Source organism: Monodelphis domestica, chromosome 2 (genome assembly GCF_027887165.1).
Source record: "Monodelphis domestica isolate mMonDom1 chromosome 2, mMonDom1.pri, whole genome shotgun sequence".
Classification (NCBI taxonomy): Eukaryota; Metazoa; Chordata; class Mammalia; order Didelphimorphia; family Didelphidae; genus Monodelphis; species Monodelphis domestica.
In genome coordinates this window covers 98,381,726-98,401,895 of record NC_077228.1, presented here as the reverse complement: position 1 = coordinate 98,401,895, position 20,170 = coordinate 98,381,726, and the positions used below count along the sequence as shown (strand labels likewise).

The following is a 20,170-nucleotide window of genomic DNA, read 5'->3' as shown; positions in this document are numbered from 1 at the left end:
TTTATCTAGTAAATCTTCTCAATTTGTGGATGAATAACCTGAAGACTAGAAATGTCAAGTGACTTCACAAAGTATGAAGGAGAATAATTGGGATTTGAACACATGTCATGTGTTTTAAAATCGAGTATTTTTTCCATTATACCTTGCTCTCCCAAATCTGAAGTTGATTCCTTAAAAGGATCTTGGCATCCCTTTAATCATTGGGAAAATGAAGCCCATAAAGTTGTGCTTCTGTGACCCTTTTTTTGTCTGGATAACACATTCAGTTGAACAATCCACTTTTCAGTACAGTAAAACTTCTTTCCACTTACATTCCTGTAGATATAGTAAAATATTAAATGTACTTCCATCAGAATTGTCTATGTCTCTGTTATGATGTTCATGATAAACAAGTCCCTGTCTACTTGATTTTCATTCATAATATTCAAAAATATTGAGAGATCCTAGTAGGGGGTTATTTTTTTAACTAAAAAAAGCACAAAAGAGAATCCTATAATAAACTTAGCCAAAATTTTTGAAGATGGCTTATCAAGCATATAGTTGTTAGCGTTTTTATGTGTGTTGTAAGTTAAATAACACTAAAAAATGATGGGTAATTTATAGTCTAAGATATCTATCTATATATACATATATATTATCCTAATAAATATTAATTTTGGTTCATATTTGCAGTAACTCTTCTTTTTAAATCTATTTTAGTCATTTGTGAAGGATTATATGATTTCTATCACCAGACTTCTATTGGGATTGGATACCACACCTGGATCAGGATTTCTTTGTTCTGTAAGTTATGATTATCATGATTAGTAAATTCCAAAATAAAGGCTCTAGCTAGTAAAAAGCTTTAGATATTTGTTGTATGTTTTTTACTTTTATAATGTCTGGGAAATTCTATTTTGGCAATTTGGATAATAGGTCTCATTTCTTATATTACTTGAAAAAGAAACTGTAGAAAAAGTTTCTTTTTCTTTAGTTTAACTTTCTACTTGTCAAATGGAAATTTCAAGTTATAATGTAAGGTAAAATAATTTTCCAAATATAACAAAGTCAACTTTAATGTATCTAAAAACTAGCTTTCTGTAATTTTTAAATTTCTTTTTCTTTTCAGCTTTCAATAGAGAGGTTATAATATAAACTAAAGGATTGTACATTTTTTTTTAATTCCTTACTATAAATTTTCAATTCCTTCTCAATTCTAAGTAAACAGAAAGAAATTGTAATGAGATTAGATGTACATGAAATAAGATTATTGTTCTCTAATTACATTTCAATTCACGTGTATTTCTTCCTGGATTAAGCACCACAAAAAGGAAAAAATACTTTTAAACAAAATATTTAATTGCCTTTCCTGTCCATTATATGAGACATTGTGACTGTTACTTTAGAGAGAAATCAGAAAGCACTAGTTAAGTTAAGTCATAAGCTTTTGGGTATAAGTTTGTTCATTCTACCCAGTCACATTCTGGAATGTGGAACTGGGAAGCTAATCATAGAGAAAAGTAGAGCAAAGAAATTGAATTTTTCCAAATACTTCTGTTTTGAATCTTCATGGATTGGCTTCATTGCCTTGTTTGAAATGTCAATTCCCACAACATTAACTATTATCAAATGTAATCACAGCAGTTCATTATGGATCCAAACACAATTGATCCAAACATAATTCTTCTGTTCTACTTGTGTGGGTAGTGACAAAATACACATACTTTATAAAGGGAGAAACTGAAACAAAGACATATTTAGTGACTTCCTGATGATTACAGAGATAATTATCACTACAAAAACCATGTCTCTTGATTTCCTGAACCATGCATGGTAATTATTTTATGGAGGCAATTTAAGATAGTGAAAATAGCACGATACAGTTGATTTCATCTATATTTTGAATTAGCACCCTGATGGGTTAATAGTGTAAAAATAATTTAGGCTCATGACCTAATCTAAGTATAATTTTTGGTCACCAGGGGATATCCCAAATAAAATACCCAAGTTAGTTTGGAAATCTATGGTAGTTTAATCAATATAAAGGGAAGAGATCAAGGAGAAGAGAAAGGGAAAAGATATAGGATTTCACCCATCTGGACTGTGCCAGGGGGAGTTCAAAGTCCTCCACCACAAGGTTTCTGAAGAAGATTAGAGGCTTCTAAATGGATAGTTTTGGAAGGTAAAGGAGGAAAAATCAGCCGAAACTCTGAAAGAGCACAGAGAAGACGCCTCACCTGAACTAGGTTACTGGGCTTCCTCCAGTATAGTATCAAGGGAAACTGACCACTAAACCAGACAATATCTGCTGCCATGCTAAGATACCAAATGCTCAGCAAGCTGCTACCAGCCACCTCTTGTCCATCAAAGAGGCCAGAGAGAGGAAGTGATGCAAAATATATAGATGGTTTTACATCATTTTCCTGCATCTCATCTGTACCAGTGGTAGCTTAAGCTTGACTTAGGAAAGCCCAGGGGTTTGTCAGCTGTTTCTGATTTGTCATTTGCTAGCACATGTCTAGCATAGGCCATACTCCTAGATACTTAATCCTTAAGTATGGATGTAGACATTCCTGATTTTGTTAGACTAAGTAGGGTGGAGTAATCTAAAGTTCACAATAGGTCACTTTAGCCTAAGAAAATCTACTTTCTGTGCCTGGAAATGAACGTTTTCTTAAAGAGAAGTGATAAAGGAATGATATTCTCTCCTTAATGTATTATCTTAATAAATGTGGATAAATGATTACTTGTGTTTTAGATGAAAATTACAGAGGATGATCTATGGATCAGAACATATGCCAGACTTTACCAGAAACTATGTTCTTCTACAGGAGATATTCCCATTGGAATCTACAGGACAGAATCACAAAAACTTCGAACATCTGAGGTTGTATTATTTTATGTTTCCTAACATTTTTTCTTTTAATCTGTTAATATATGTTTGAAACCCACTATTTTTGTAGTAATATGATTGAAAGTTATTAGGAAACATGCCAACTGGAAATTTTTTAATTAAAATTTCCAATATAAGTTAGGCAATTTATGCCATGAATCTGTATGATTGAATGTTTTGGACACGATCATCTCAAAACTATGATAATTGCCTATTTCAGGAGTTTGTAATACTTTAATTCTGAAGTCATTATTTCCCATTTGAATTAATTTATTTAGTCAACTTAGAACATTATTCCTTGGTTACAATAATCACATTATTTCCCTCCCTCACCTCTACCCACCCTTCCCATAGCCCACAAGCAATTTTATTGGGTATTATTTATATCCTTGATCAGAACCTATTTCCATGTTGTTGATGTTTGCACTAGGATGTTCATTTAGTCTACATCCCCAATCATATCCCTTTGATCCATGTATTCAAGCAATTGTTTTTCTTTGGTGTTTTTACTCCCATAGAATTTACTCTGAATGTGGATAGTGGTTTTTCTCAGAGATTCCTCCAAGTTGTTCAGGATCACTGCATTGCCACTAATGGAGAAGTCCATTACATTCTATTGTACCACAGTGTATCAGTCTCTGTGTATTTTTTCCTGGTTCTGCTTCTCTTGTTCTCCATCAATTCCTAGAGGTTGTTCCAGTCCTCCACTTTATTATTCCTTTGAGTGCAATAGTATTCTATCACCAACATATACCACAATTTGTTTAGTCATTCCCCAATTGAAGGGCATCCCCTCATTTTCCAATTTTTTGCAACCACAAAGCACAACTATGAATATGTTTGTACATGTATTTTTCCTTATTATCTCTTTAAGGTACAAACCCAGCAGTGCTATGGCTGGATCAAAGGGCAGACAGTCTTTTATTGCCCTTTGGGCATAGTTCCAACTTACCCTCCATAATGGTTGGATCAATTCACAACTCCACCAGCAATGAATGAATTTCCCAACTTTGCCACATCCCCTCCAACATTCATTACTTTCTGTTGCTGTCATGTTAGCCCATCTGCTAGGTGTGAGGTGATACCTCAGAGTTGTTTTGATTTTCATCTCTCTGATTATCATCGATTTAGAACATCTTTTCATGTGCTTTTTAATAGTTTTGATTTCTCTATCTAAAAACTGCCTATTCACATCCCTTACCCATTTATCAATTGGAGAATGGCTTGACTTTTTGTACAATTGGTTTAGCTGTTCATGAATTTGAGTAATTACGTCTTTGTCAGAGGCTATTGTAATGAAGATTGTTTCCCAATTTGTTGCTTCTTTTCTAATTTTGGATGCATTACTTTTGTTTGTACAAAACCTTTTTAATTTGATGTACTGAAAATTTTTGATTTCATATTTTGTGATTTTTTTCTAGCTCTTGCTTGGTTTTAAAGTCTTTCCTTTCCCAAAGATCTGACAAGTATACTATTCTGTGTTAGCCTAATTTGCTTATAATTTCCTTCTTTATATTCAGGTCATTCACCCATTCTGAGTTTATCTTGTTGTAGGGTGTGAGATTTTGATCCAAACCTAATCTCTCCCATACTGTCTTCCAATTTTCCCAGCAGTTTTTATCAAATAATTGGTTTTGGTCCCCAAAACTGGGATTTTGGGACTTATCCTAGACTGTTTTTCTAAGGTCATTTACCCCAACTCAATTCCACTGATCCTCCTTTCTGTCTCTTAGACAGTACCAAATTGCTTTGATGACCACTGCTTTTTAGTATAGTTTGATATCTGGGACTGCAAGTCTTCCTTCCTTTGAATTTTTTTCATGATATCCTTGGATATCCTTGATCTTTTGTTCTTCCAAATGAACTTTGTTATATTTTTTCTAATTCAGTAAAAAAAAATTTGGTAGTCCAATGGTTATAACACTAAAAAAGTAAATTAGAGTAGGATTGAAATTTTTATTATGTTAGCTTTTCCCACTCATGATCAATCAATATTTTCCAACTGTTTAGATCTAGTTTTAATTGTGTGGAGAGTGTTTTATAGTTGTGTTAATATATTTCCTCTTTTTCTCTCAGCATATAGATTATTAAGTATTTTATATTGTCTAGGGTGATTTTAAATGGAATTTCTCTTTCTAATTCTTGCTGCTGATATGGGTTGGAGATATACAGAAATGCTGATGACTTATGGGGGTTTATTTTGTATACTGAAACTTTGCTAAAGTTGTTGATTATTTTGACTAGCTTTTCAGTTGATTCTCTAGGATTCTTTAAGAAGACCATCATATCATCCACAATGAGTGATAGCTTGGTCTCCTCATTACCAATTTTAATACCTTCAATTTCTTTTTCTTCTCTAATTGCTACTTCTAGTGTTTTTAGTACAATGTTAAATAATAGAGGTGATAATGGGCATCCTTGTTTCACTCCTGATCTTATTTGGAAGGCTTGTTTCTAGTTTGTCACCATTGCAAATGATGTTTGCTGATGATTTTAGATATATACTATTTATTATTTTAAGGAATGGCTTTTCTATTCCTATACTTTCTAATGTTTTCAAAAGGAATGGGTATTGTATTTAATCAAAGACTTTTTCTGCATCTATTGATATAATCATGTTATTTTTGTCAGTTTGCTTGTTAATATGGTCAATTATGTGGATGCTTTTCCTAATATTGAACCATCCTTGCATTCCTGGTGTGAAATAGTCAATAACCCTTGTGATGACATGCTGGAGTCTTTTTGCTAGTGTCTTATTTAAGATTTTTGCATCTATATTCATTAAGGAGATTGGTCCATAGTTTTCTTTCTCTGTTTTTAACCTGCCTGGCTTTTGGATGAGTACCATATTTGTGTCATAAAATGAATTTGGTAGAACTCCTTCTTGGTTTATTCTGTCAAATAGTTTGTATAATATTGGGATTAGTTGTTCTTTGAATGTTTGATAGAATTCCTTTGTGAATCCATCAGGATGTCAGGATTTTTTCTTAGGGAATTCTTTGATGGCTTTTTCAATTTCTTTTTCTGATATGAGGTTGTTTGGGTGATCTATTTCTTCCTCAGTTAGTCTAGGCAATTTATATTTTTGTAGATATTCATCCATATCACCTAGATTGCCATAGTTTTTGCCATAAAATTTGGCATAATAGTTTTTATTGATTGCCTTAATTTCCTCTTCATTAGAGGTGAGGTTTCCCTTTTCATCTTGGATACTGTCAATATGGTTTTCTTCTATCCTTTTTTTAATTAGACTTACCAATACTTTGTCTATTTTATTTGTTTTTTCAAAGTACCAGCTTGTACTCTTATTTATTAAATCAATAGTTTTTTGACTTTCAATTTTATTAATTTCTCCTTTGCTTTTTAGGATGTCTAATTTAGTCTTCATCTGAGGATTTTTAATTTGTTCACTTTCTAGTTTTTTAATTTGCATGCCCAATTCATTGACCTCTGCCCTCCCTAATTTGAGTAATTAGACCTTTGACAGAGGTTTTTGTATAAAATTTTCCCCAAATTTTTTGCTTCTCTTCTAATTTTGGTTGCATTGGTTTTGTTTGTACAAATCCTTTCTAATTTAATGTAATCAAAATTATTTATTTTACAGTTTGTAATTTTTTTCTAACTCTTGCTTGGTCTTGAAATCTTTCCTTTTTCAAAGATCTGACAGGTATACTATTCTGTGTTCACTTAATTTCCTTATAATTTACTTCTTTATATTTAAGTCATTCACCCATTCTTAGTTTATATTGGTATAGGGTGTGAGATGTTGATCTAATAACTCTCATACTGTTTTCCAATTTTCCAAGCAGTGTTTGTCTTTTAATAAAACTTGCCATCTAGCTAAAATTTTTTTAGTCATTTAAAAAGTCAATGAGAGATGTTAAATATTATACTTTCCAGATTGTGCCTTTCTGCTACCCTTTGGGTCTATTGATATATTAATCCTTCTGAAATTATAGTATTTAGTGTTTAGAAGATAGATATTGCAATGGATGGAATGCTGGACTTGGAGTCAGGAGACCTAAATTCAAGTTCTTATATACACACTTATTAATTGAATCTATTAGTAGGAAATAATTTTAATTCAGAAAATGAAATGCATCATATTTCTTTGCTTCAAATACTCATTCCATAATTTAGCCATGTTATATTATCATCATGAGGAAACTCCCCATTTTAGCAATTAAAATATTTAAAGAAGATCAAAATTTCTATTTCAGTGAGCAAAGATTTTTCATTTGATTCATACAACAAAAAGTTCAAAAGCTTTGCTTCCAAATTTTTTTTTAGTTACAGGAGAGCAAGAAGGACTAATTAATGGACTTTTGACCTTTGAAATGTATATTCTCATTGTTATCTATCTATATGTGCCAGAATTCAAATGTTCAGTATTTTCTTAAATAAAGACTATGTTTATTTTTTCTAAAAATATGTACTTTAAAAGATCTAATTATTAAAATTAACTTTCATTTATAGTCACAAATATCAATCAGTGTAGAAGACTGGGAAGATACCAAAGAACAAAGTCACCACCGCAACAACCATCGCAATTCAACATCTAGTGACCAATCAGACCATCCATTGCTTAGGCGAAAGAGTATGCAATGGGCACGTAGGCTGAGCAGAAAAGTTCCAAAGCACTCTGGTAAAACAGCTGAAAAAATAAGCCAACAGCGACTGAACCTGTATAGGAGATCAGAAAGACAGGAGCTTGCGGAACTTGTGAAAAACAGAATGAAGCACCTGGGTCTCACCACAGTAGGATATGGTATGATTTTTAAGAATATTTTATATAATAAAGACTTGATATTTTCCTCTCTAATTGGTAGCTCTGCAAGGGTCTGAAAATAAGTCAATTAATTTAAGAAGCCTGAAAAAAGAACTAATTTAATTACCTTTGGGGGAGATTTAGATTCATTTTTTTCTTTTAGTTCAAGATGATTGTTCAAAAAATTTGATATCATAAATATAGTTCAGTCTCTTCATGTGTATGATAGTTCAGAATACAAATCCAAATCATTAATTTTGAAACATTGAACTACAAAATAGTTCTCTAAACCCTAAGTAGAATAGGGTGTTAATATTAAATTTGGTGAGAGTAGTTGTTTCAGTTCACCTTTGTCACAATTTTCCTGAAATAATCCAAGAATAACTTATTATTGGTGTTAATTAAATTATAATAATAAATTACATATTTAATTAAGTTTAATTGAAAATGAATTAATTAAATTTTAAAATGTATAAATTATAAATTACAAAAAATAGTGGTCTTAAAACAAGTCATGTTTTACTTATCATCAGACATGTTCTCCAGATTGTGCCTTTCTGCTTCCCTTTGGGTCTATTGATATATTAATCCTTCTGAAATTATAGTATTTAATGTTTAGAAGATAGATATCACAGTGGATGGAGTGTTGGACTTGGAGTCAGGAGAACTTAGTTCAAGTGCTTATATACTCACTTACTGATTGTGACAATGAGCAAGTCACCTTTCTCAAATTAAATTTATTTATAAAATGAAGATCTCCCATGGTTGTTGGTAGGGTCAGATAATATAACAAATGTAACACTCACAACTATTGAGACCCAGGCCTAGATACTGGAGATCCTGGGTTCAAATCTGACCTTAAACAATTCCTAACTATGTTACCCTGAGCAAGTCACTTAACTCCCATTGCCTAGCCCATATTGCTCTTCTGCCTTACAACCAATATACAGTATTGATTCTAAGACTAATATAAGGGTTTTAAAAAAAGAAGCACAAAATTTTGTTGCTTTCTAGTATATATTTATTCTTCATGCCTTAAGTCAATACCGGTTAATTTTTCTAGTTTTCATAGTTGGCAAATTGAATAGTTATTTCAAGATTAAAACAGAAATTTCAATAGATTTATTTTTAGCTGTTATTTCACACAATGCTTTCTATTATTTCCTCCTAATTTCACATCAATTTTTACCTTGTCCATAATTGGTTGACATTCTTAATGCACACAGACAGATGATGCTGAAATAACTTTAATCAGAAACTAACTTTTTTCCTGCCTATTAAAGTAGAGACAAGTTTCTTTGCTATGCTGATGTTTGGAGCTTGGCTTATAAGCAAGAGACACTAGTTGAATTCAACAGACCAATGAGATTTGTGCATAGCCTCATGTTCAGCAAATATTTTGAAAGAATAATGACAGATTTTTCTCCTACCCAAAGATCTATAAATAGGATCCTAAATAATGAACATGCTTAACAAACAAAAAAAAAAAAAACCCTTTTCTTTTCTGGCTGTATCATTTAATTACTAGCTTCATTATTTCCTGAGACATATTGAATCATTGTACATTTGTGTTATTTTAGAAGCCTATTAATATATTACTCCTTTTGCTTTTTTCTACAGATTAGTTTGTAGCATGTTTCATAGAGTAATCATGACTAAGAAAACAGTCAATTTTGCCTATTCATATGGATAAAGAACTAGTTCTTACAGGCTTTTGCCAATTAGAAGAGTATGAGGAAAGACATTTATTGTTGTTCAGTTTTTTTCAATCTTGTCCAACTACTTATGACCTTATTTGGTGTTTACTTGGCAAAGTTGTGGGAGTGATTTGTCATTTCCTTCTTTAGCTCATTTTACATATGAAGAAACAGAGGCAAACAGAATTAAGTGGCTTGCCCAGGTTTAATAAGTGTCTATGTCAACAAAATGAGTAAGTACCTAAGATTAGATTTGAACTTAGGAAGAATAGTTTTTCTGACTTCATGCCCAGTACTCTCTTTACTGCATCACTTGGCTGCCCTGAGGAAAAGCATGGTACCAATTTAACCAAAAACTCTCAGAGGAGTTGCTGCAAACAGGACTGAATCAAGGAAAAAATATAAGATGTGATTTTTTTTTGGATTAATGTTCAATTTCCCTTTAATTATCTAAATATTTTGTCCCTTTCTTGGCTTCTTCACAGAGGACAAATTTAAGATGATTTGCTTATATAGTAGAGTGTTGAATGTGGAGTCCAGAAGACCTCAGTTGTAATCTTATTGTTGATATTAGTTTACATGGCCTTGTGTAAGAAACTCAACACTTCTGACTCTCACTAGTTTGAGAAGTACTAAAACTGACCCTATTTTGATCTTTTTTCAGATTTCTTACATTTTACTTACTTCCATGTGCTTATCAATATAACAACACTGGGCTTCTCGCTATTCCTTTAACACTAAATCTTAAGTACTAATTCCCTGCCTTTTCACTGGCTTTTCCCCGTGTCTGTAATATTCTTCCTCCTTGTTTTCATCATCTAGCTTCCCTGTTTTCTTTCATAAGTCATGTGAAGTCTAACCTTCTGCAAGCCATCTTTCCCTCTGTCAGTTCTACATTATAATAATATTGGAAATGGAAGTAGCCAGTTATAACCAAGGCCTTTATAATTCTTTTGTAATAGAACTGTCAGCTCCAAAACAAGATTGTTTTTGTAAATGCTAACCAGTGCAAGACAATCATAAAAAATGGCCACATTCCCAATTGAAGATTAGACCAAAAAGGAAATGAAATTGATGAGTGACTTAAATTTTCAAAGGAAAACATTTAAAAGCTCTGTAGGTTGGATAAAATCTTAAAATTACACTTAATAACAAAGTAAATGACAAAAAACAATATTTGAAATTATTTTGAAAATGATATTGGCATACTTACTATGGAATTCCAAAAAGACATGAATCAAAGAATATGTTACATGTGAATTTCTGGATTAAGGAGAGTAAAAATGCAGTCAAAGAAAACCAATGTATTCATATCAATATCATCATCATCATCAAATTGGTAATGATTCAGTTAAGCAGGCCAATTTTTTGGCACAATACCTGACCTCATTTGAAAGTAATATACATTATATTAAAGAATTCTAGGGAACCTAGATGAAGACTCATTTTCTTGAGTTCAAATCTGGTGTCAGACATTTACTAGCATGTTACTCTGGCAAGTTATTTGATACCATTTGCCTTAAGTCCTTATATATAAAATGAGGTGGAGAAGAAAATTGCAAACCAATGAATTATCTTTGCCAAGAAAACCCCAAATCAGGTACAAAAAAATTGGACATGACTGAAATGTCTGAAAAGCAAAAAAGCATTCTACTTTTCATGAACACTATTAGACCAACAGCCATCCACTTCTTTATATTGAATACTAATATTTAGAATGATTATATAAACTGTCATTCCTTTTAAAGATAAAGGGTTCTTGATTAATGATTTATAAAATATTAGTTAATATTTTGTAAATCATTCCTAATGTATAGTACATTATGATTTATAATAATTTCATGTATTCATCCCCTGAGTTTTGGATACCACTTTTTACTATTTTAATTAAGGGAGTTAATATTAAACTATCATTAAGAGGCTAAGGATATATATAATTCATATAACTAGCTACTGAGACCTCCAGAGCTCAGATATAGGTATTTTGATTTTAAGTTCACTAGTGTTTCCAATCTACTATGTTGTTTTTCAAATAGGTAGAGACAAACCAGAAAATTTTAAATTGCCTAACTTAATTTCGTTGATTTTTCCTCCCAGGTTTGCTTTAAAATATCCATCACCCATTATCCCGCCAAACCTCCCTATCTGTCTTCCACTTATCATACATATTTTTCATGGCACGGACCATTATCTAAAGAAATAGAAAATATTTTTGGTGACATGTTAAGAGGACATAAACATAGAGAGAAATCTTGCTGAATGTTGATCTATGGAAATTCAGAGTGCTTTGGACATGATATCTGCTAATTATTGACTCCTTGGGATGATAAGAAAGCTTCTCAAACTTGCTGGGAATGCCCATACTAACAAAGGAGAAAAGTCAAATCCTTTGATGATAAAATGATTGGCATTTTAAACAGTAAAAACATTCAATCTTGCTTTCAGAATGAGATTCCTGCTAGAGTTGCTGACAGATTCTGACATCAAATACTGTTAGGGAAGAACTGTCAGCTTGAGAACAGGGATCAACTGCAAGGAATTAAAAATGTATCTTGTTTTAGGTGATTAGAGTATAACTGACAATAGCTCTGTATGGTATAGATTCTAGTCATATTGTCCTAAAGAAGCTTTTATACCCTTTTTATACATCATATTACAACTGTAGAGATAAAACTATGAATAATTTGATCTTTGTACTATTCAATACCATAAGAGTAAGATGGATTATATATTATTCAAAATAAACTAATGCAATTATCAAGGATTTTCTCAGATAATATTTCACTTCCTTTTATGCAAAATAAATAGATTACCTTTAGTATCAGAAAGATCTAGAGCTGAGAGACATCCAGTGATTCACTCATTCATTCCCTAAAAATATTATTAATTCATTCTTAACAATATGTTTCAACATCTTTTCCAATTGTTCCCTTCATGAGACTTACATGAGATACCAAATATGTATTAATCTACAATGGAAATGGGCATTAACATGAATATAAAATAAGATTCTAACAGAATTGAAATGGTGAAGTAATGAAAAAGTTATTCCAAGTGCTGGGATTTGAAGAACACTTCATGCATAGAGGAAATAATGTTTTTTCAGGTCTTGAAAGAAGGGTAAAATATCAAAATGATGAGTTTGGTTGGTAAAGGAATTCTAGATGTGAGAAACAGCAATTCTAAATATGGAAAAATAGAAAAAAATGCTTAGTATGGATGAGAAATAGAAAATATTCTAGTTTGATTGAGAGAGGACATAGTGAATGAAAGAAATAATGGCAAATGCTAAAACATTTATTACAAGTCTGTTTTTTTTTGTCCAGAACTCTATCAAGAATTAGAGGGAAAAATAAGCAATTACATTGGTTCCCCAAGAAGTTTGTATTTTACTGGGGACAGACAACATATGAAGGCAGTATGGAAATGGATAGGGATATGAGGGAGATAATGCTATGGAAATAGGGGATGATTTAGGTAAGATAGGGAAGAGAGCTTCTTACTATAAATGTGGGAAGGGGATGGAGATGAAAAAGAAAATGGCTGGAGGGCAGGTGATAGGATGCAATAATACCCATGAAGGATTTGGGGGGCTAATTCTGGTCAACATAAGGCTGAAAAGGTATATGTGATGGGGTTGCAGAGGGTATAGGATTCAAGTTCTTGGGGAACTTGAAAATCAATCTAAGTAATAGGGATTATTCCATAGGTGATAAAGTTGTTTGATAAAGCATTGTTTGGGGAAGAATATGATTACATGTGGTAGGATGCAATATCCAGAAAGTGAGTGTTCCTGGGCAATATAAGGCTGAAAAAGGTACATGGGTGTGTGCAGGTGTGAGACATTGTTCACGTTGGTGTCTTGAAGTTTGAAAAGCAGTCTAAGGAATAGGAATTATTTCCTAAACAATGCTGTTGTTTAGTAAAGAATTTTTAGGGGAGGAAGAATGTGGTCACATATGTGAATAATAAAGATGAATCTGGAAACAATGTGAAAGCTTAATTCAATAAGAAGACTAGAGGTAATAAGACTTATTAGGAGTTTGCAATATTCTAGATTGGAAGCTAATTATCTCTAACTTTCTTTCAGAATTTTTTTACATAAACAATTAATGAATATTCATCATTCAATCATTCATTTATATGCATGGTTAAATTTTACATAACTGAAATGTGATTACATTAATTCTATTCCAGAAAAAGTATAGCAATAAAAACTTAAAGTTTTATTTTGAATTGCTTGCATCTAATAATAAAAATGAATGTAGTTTGTTGCTTTATCTGTAATAATTATAAAGCATTAATGTTTCCATAGCAGATTTGCATCACATTCCTGCATTTTATTAATTTTTCTGAACAAAAATCAGTCTGTCCTCACAAGATGGCAGTAAGACACAGAAAGATAGATGTATAAATTGGAGGTTATTTGAAATTAATTCTATTTACAGAAAAAGTATAAATGCATTGGTTTAATGGAAAAAGTAATGAAGCTTTTTAAAAGGATAACTGCTGAGTTGATAATGATTTATAGTCAATGAAAACATTTGTGTACTCAATTTTCCATAATTTAACTGAATCAAGATTTCAGACTTTTCTTTCACCCATTTGCATTTCTCATATTTGAATACTCAATGACACATATCAATAAAATGCCTATGTCTTTCATCTTTTCTTGGAAAAATAAATGGGAAGTGGGGCTATTTATATATAGACAAAGAGAAAAATGGATTAAATCTTTTTCAACATTTTTTAAGAAATAGCATGAATATTATATTTTGCAAAGACTTTTATTCACAACATACAGTTTCCATGAATGGCATGAGATAGTGTGATAACCATCAAATCACAGCATCTGCTTATCCAAAAATCATGTGTAGAAAGTACAAAGTTGACATAATCAATATAAATAAAAAATGTCTTCCAGCCTTGGATTCTGAGATAATAATGAGCAACTTGATTTTAATGTATGTGTTCATTATTTTGACTACCCTTTTAAAAATTTTAATAGTTTCCCATTTTACATGAAAAAATAGTTTCCAACAATTTTAAAATAGGTTCTCAAATTCTCTCCCATCCCCACACTCCTCCCTCTTTGGTGATGAGGAATGTGATATAGATTTTACATGTGGAATGATGGAAAACATTTTTCTATGTCAATTATTTTATGGTAGGAAACTTTTATACAAAAATAAATTAATATATAAAGTGGGAAAAAGCTTGCTTTGGTTTTGACTCAGATTTCATCATTTTTTTCCTCTGGAATCATGACTATTTTTTTCCAACATCAGTGCCTCAGAATTATTTTGGATCATCATATTGTTGAGAATGGCCAAATTATTCACATTTTTTCATTGTACAGTATTCCTTTCATGGTGTACAATATTCTTCTGGTTCTGCTTATTTCACTTTGCTTAAGTTCATGTAACACTTTCTTGGTTTTTCTGAGCTCCTTCTGCTCTTTCAATAGTATTCCATTATAACCATATACTATAACTTAGCCATTCCCCAATCGATGGACATCTCCTCACTTTCCAATTTTTGCCTCCCCTCCCTGATAAGGATAATTACTACTTTAAATATTGTGGTATATATAGGTCCTCCCTCTTTTTGTTTTGATATCTTTGGGTTACAAACTTAGTAATGGTATTGCTAGGTTGAGGGGTATGTACTGTTATGATACTGTATGTATCCCTTTGGTCATAGGTTCAAATTGCTCTTGAAAATATTTGAATTAGTTCAATCCCCCCAATGCATTAGTGTCTCAAAATTCCCACATCCCTTGAGAAGGTTGTATTTATTATTTCTTCAATTTTTCACTTGTTTGCAATGATTTTATCCCCTAGTTCAGGGTCAATATTTGTGAATGTACCATGTGCTGCTGAAAAGATGGTGTATTACTTTTTGTCCCATTTATTTTTCTCCACATATCTACTAACTCTAATTTTTCTAAGATTTCATTTACTTCTCTTACCTCTTTCTTATTTATTTTTTGCTTTGATTTATCTAGTTCTTCTAGAGGAAGGTCCAGTTCTCCCAGTAGTATAGTTTTTCTATTTATTTCATCCTTGAACTCCACTAGTTTCTCCTTTAGAGATTTGGAAGCTATGCCATTTGGTGCATACATGTTGAATACTGATATTCCCTCATTGTCTATGCTGCCTTTTGTCAGGATATAATTACCTTCCCTATCTCTTTTGACTATATCTATTTTATTTTTGCTTTGTCAGATATCTTGATTGTGACTCCTGCCTTCCTTTTTATCAGTTGATGCCCAATAGATTTGGCTCCATCCTCATACTTTTACTCTATTCATGTCTACCTTCCTCATGTGTGTTTCTTGTAGACAGCATATGGTAGGGTTTTGATTTCTAATACACTCTGCTATTCGCTTGTGTTTTATGGGTGAGTTCATTCCATTCACATTCAGAGTTATGATTATTAGCTGTGTATTTCCCAGCATTTTGATTTCCACTCCTAGTCCTTCCTTTTCTTCTTTCACTGTTTCCTTCTATACAAATGTTTTGTTTTTAATCAGTCCCCCTAATTCCCACCCTTATTTTACTTCCCTTTCTACCCTCTCTCTTCTTATTCCATTCTTATTTTTTTATAGTCTTTTTAAACTACCCCCACCCTCTCCCTCCCTTGTATTGTTTCCCTCACCATCAGTCTGTTTGTTACTCTTCTACTTCCCTATAGGGTGCAAATCAATTCTCGGCCCCAATGTATTTGATTGTTCTTACATCTTTGAGTCTATTTCAATGCATGTAAGAATTGAGTATTTCCAATGTCCAATCACTTTACCATTCCAGTGTCTTGATGTTCTTCCCCCCTCCTGCCATGTGCTTCTTTGTGACATATAAATTACCCCATTTTGTTACTTTTCTGATTTTTCTTAGTATTAACCTCTTTTTTAGGCCTAGTTGTATATATCCATTATATCCATCTCTCTCTCTCTCTGTTTCTCTCTCTCTCTCTCTCTCTCTCTCTCTCTCTTTCTCTCTCTCTCTCTGTACACACACACACACACACACACACACACACACACACACACACACACACACATATATGCTTTTGGTGAAATATACATATATATACAAATACATATTTATACATACACATATCTTTATGTATAGTTATGTCTTGGCATTTCATCCTATACAGTTTGTCACTATTACTTCTAAGTATAATTCTTCTAGCTGCCCAAGTGATAATAACAATTTTTAAAAGTTACCAATGTTCTCTTTTCTTATAGGGATACTTATTTTATCTTATTGGGTCTCTTTAAAAAGTTGTTTTTTGTCTTGTTTTGTTTTGTTTTTTACCTTTCTTAATTACCTTTTGATGATTCTCTTGAGTTTTGTGTTTGGGCATCAAATTTTCTGTTCAGGTCTGGTATTTTCTTTACAAATGCTTGGGATTCTTCTATTTTGTTAAGTGATCATACTTTCCACCATAAAAATAGTCAGTTTTGCTGGGTAGTTGATTCTTGGTTGTAGACCTAGTTCCCTTGCTTTCTAGACTATCCTATTCCATGCCTTTTGGTCCTTCAGTGTAGATGCAGCCAGATCCTGTGTTATCCTCACTGTAGTTCCTTGTTATCTGAATGACTTATTTGTAGCAGTTTGTAATATTTTTTCTTGGTCTGATTGCTCTTGAATTTGGCTATAACATTCCTGGGTGTTGTCAGTTGGGGATTAAGTTCATGAGGTGATCTGTGGATTCTTTAAATCTTCAGTTTTCCCTCTAGAATATCAGGGCAGTTCTCTTGGATAATTTCCTGTAGTATAATATCTAGGCTTTTTCTTTTGTCATGGCCTTCTGGTTGACCAATGATTCTTAAGTTGTCTCTCCTGGAACAATTTTCTAAATATTCTGTTTTGTGATTTTGATTCATAGTTTCCTGCTGCTTTGTGAAGTTGCTTGCTTCTAGTTGTTGTATTCTAGTTTTAAAAGACTGGATTGAATTCCTGGATTTTTGGTCATCCTTCTCCTTCTGGTCTGATTTTCTTTGGATGTCATCTTTCATCTCCTTTGCCTCATTTTGAAACTGATTAATTTTGGCTTTCAAGACACTATTTTCTTGTTTTAGTTCAAATGCCTCTGTTTCCAGATGACTTATGTTACTTTTTAAGTTCTTTTCCCAGTTGTCTTCAGTCTATCTTAACTGGGTTTTGAAATGTATTTTGAGTTCTTCCAAAGCCTGTGTCCAATTCATTAGAGTTTCTGTGTTTTTGCTTGGTGTTCTTTCATCCTTCTCTGTTGTATTTGCCCTTTGTTCATTTCCTGGGTAGAAGCTGTTGATTGTAATTTCTTTTTTTCTTTTTCTGTTGTTTGCTTATTTTTGCCTCTTCTTTCCCCCTTGTAGTTGCCTGCACTCTTGCTTCTCTCAGTGTGTGTTGGATCTGTGGTTTTGGGCTTTTCTGTCAGCAAAATTCCCCCTTGGAGCTTAGTCAGCAAATCTCTCTGCACAGTCTGTGTGGGATGGGTGTTGGATCTTGAGTTTCCCCTTCCCTCAGAAGGATTTAATGAAATTAAGCCCAGCTGAGTTGCAGAGCTGGATGTGCCCTGAGGCCAAATGCTTGGGAAGGGGAGGGGCAATATGGAGTGTCTCCACTGCCAAAACTAGGCTGCCCACTCTGAGCTTCTTCTCCAACTGCTTCCCGAACACCTGTGTTCGACTCTCTGAGTGTGGCAGAGTGTTGCCCACAAGGTACCCCCTCCAGATTAGTGCCTTTGCCCTCCCAGAGGTCCCAGCTAACCCTGGAGGCTCAGCGCTCTAGGTGGGGGAGGGGTCTTGGTACCTTCCTTCTTCCTTATATGATAATTTAATTGGTCTGGTACCGAATAAGCAAATTAATTTAGGTAGAATTTTCATTTTTCTTATATTATCTCAGCCTGTCCATGAGTAATTAATATTTTTCCAGTTGTTTAGATTAGACTTTTTGGTGTGAAATGTTTTTTGCAATTGTATTCATATAATTCTTGTGTTTCTTTTGGCATGTTGTTTCTCAGTTGTTTTATATTGTCTAGAGTTTAAGTTTAATTTCTCTTTCTACCTTTTTCTGTTTAATTTTGTTGGTAACATTTAGAAATGCTGATGATATGTGGGTTTATGTTGTATTCTGAAACATTGCTAAAGTTATTAATTATTTAAATTAGCTTTTACTTCATTCTTTTGAATTCCCTCAATATACCATCATATTAGCTGCAAAGAGTTATAGTTCAGTTTTCTCATTCCCTACTTTATTTCCTTCAATTTATTTTTTTCCTTTTAATAAAATTAGCATTTTAGTACATTTTAAAATAATAGTGCCTATAAATGGCATCCTTGCTTCACTCCTGATCTTTTTGAGAAGGTTTCTAATTTATCCCCATTGCAGATGTTACTAATTGATGGTTTTTTGTGAATAATCCTTATCAATTCAAAGAATAGCACATTTATTCTTTGTTTCTAGTTTGTTTTTTTAGTAAGAATAGATTTTGTATTTTTTCAATGGCTTTTACTGAATCAATTAAGATAATTGTGTGATTTTTGTTAATTTGGAAATTGATATGGTTTATTATGATGATAGTTTCCCTAATTTTAAATAAACCTTGCATTCCTGGTATAAATCTCATGTGAAATAGTGAGTGATCTATGTGATATACTAAGGTAGTCTCCTTGCTAGTATTTTGTTTAAAAGTTCCATCTATATTCATTAAGGAAATGACCTCTAATTTTATCTCTATGCTTTTGCCCTTCTTGGCTTAGGTAATAGTACCGTATACATGTCATTAAACAAATTGATTGGATCCCCTTTCTATTTTCCCAAGTAGTTTATATAGTATTGTAATTAATTGTTCTTTAAATGTTTTATATAATTCACTTGTGAATCCAATTTGACCCTTGGGATTATTTCTTAGAGAATTCATTGATGGCTTGTTCAATTTCTTTTCTTTTCTGGGTTATATGTATATTATCATTCAAATTCTATTTTCATAATATTCATTTTTGTAATAGAGTGATCTTTTAAAACCAAAATCCCAAATCATATGTACATATTAACAAGTGGTAAATCATATATTTTCTTCTGGATTTCCACTCCCACAATTCTTTTTCCAGCCAGAGATAGCATTCTTTCTCACAAGTCCCTCAGTCTTGTAGCAAATCCAATCACATTTGATCATCCCATAATATTTCCGTTACTATGTATAATGTTCTCCTACTGATGCTTATTTCACTCTACATCAGTTCAGGTAGGTCTTTCCAGTTCTTATCAAGAATTTCATCATTTCTTATACCATAGGAGTATGCCATCACCATCACATCCATCACATGCCACAATTTGTTCAACCATTCCTCAATTGAGGGACACCTTCTCATTTTCGAATTTTTTTATAACACTGCTTTACTTTAAAAAAATAACTAAAGTAAAATTTATAAATATAGTTACTTACATGTTATATTTTCTATCTAAAAGTGCCTATAATTTGCTATGTTTTAATTTTTGATAAGAATATAATTTTAGTTAAATGTCCTAGACTACATATTCTAGCCATCACTTGTAATTTTGACATTATATTAAAATAGAGAGATTAAAAATCAGTGGTTTAAGTCAGAACAAAAGAAAGTGAAATATTGGATGCTTCATTTCAGATTGAGCAATAAGAAAGGACAAAGTTTTATTATGAAATAGTAAAGTATTTTGAAACTTTAAAAAAAGTAGCAATTTAACACACCTTATTTTACCACTTGATCTTCTGTTTCCCTCTCACTCCCGAATTCAAACATTTAGAGCAATATATTGAATGTTGATTAACTATATTTTTTTATGCTGTCATAAATTTTATCTA

General features: G+C 32.2%; 1 protein-coding gene across 3 annotated transcripts in view; it reads left to right on the top strand.

The window, feature by feature from the left end:
- KCNT2 (potassium sodium-activated channel subfamily T member 2) overlaps positions 1–20,170 on the top strand; it is a 515,262-nt gene that overhangs the window by 469,220 nt on the left and 25,872 nt on the right. For all 3 annotated transcript variants that reach the window (XM_001376989.4, XM_056815678.1, XM_007480998.3), the window contains 3 exons: positions 700–783; positions 2,738–2,866; positions 7,349–7,640. In XM_001376989.4, the coding sequence (XP_001377026.1) occupies positions 700–783; positions 2,738–2,866; positions 7,349–7,640 (505 nt within the window). The remainder of the gene's footprint in view (positions 1–699; positions 784–2,737; positions 2,867–7,348; positions 7,641–20,170) is intronic.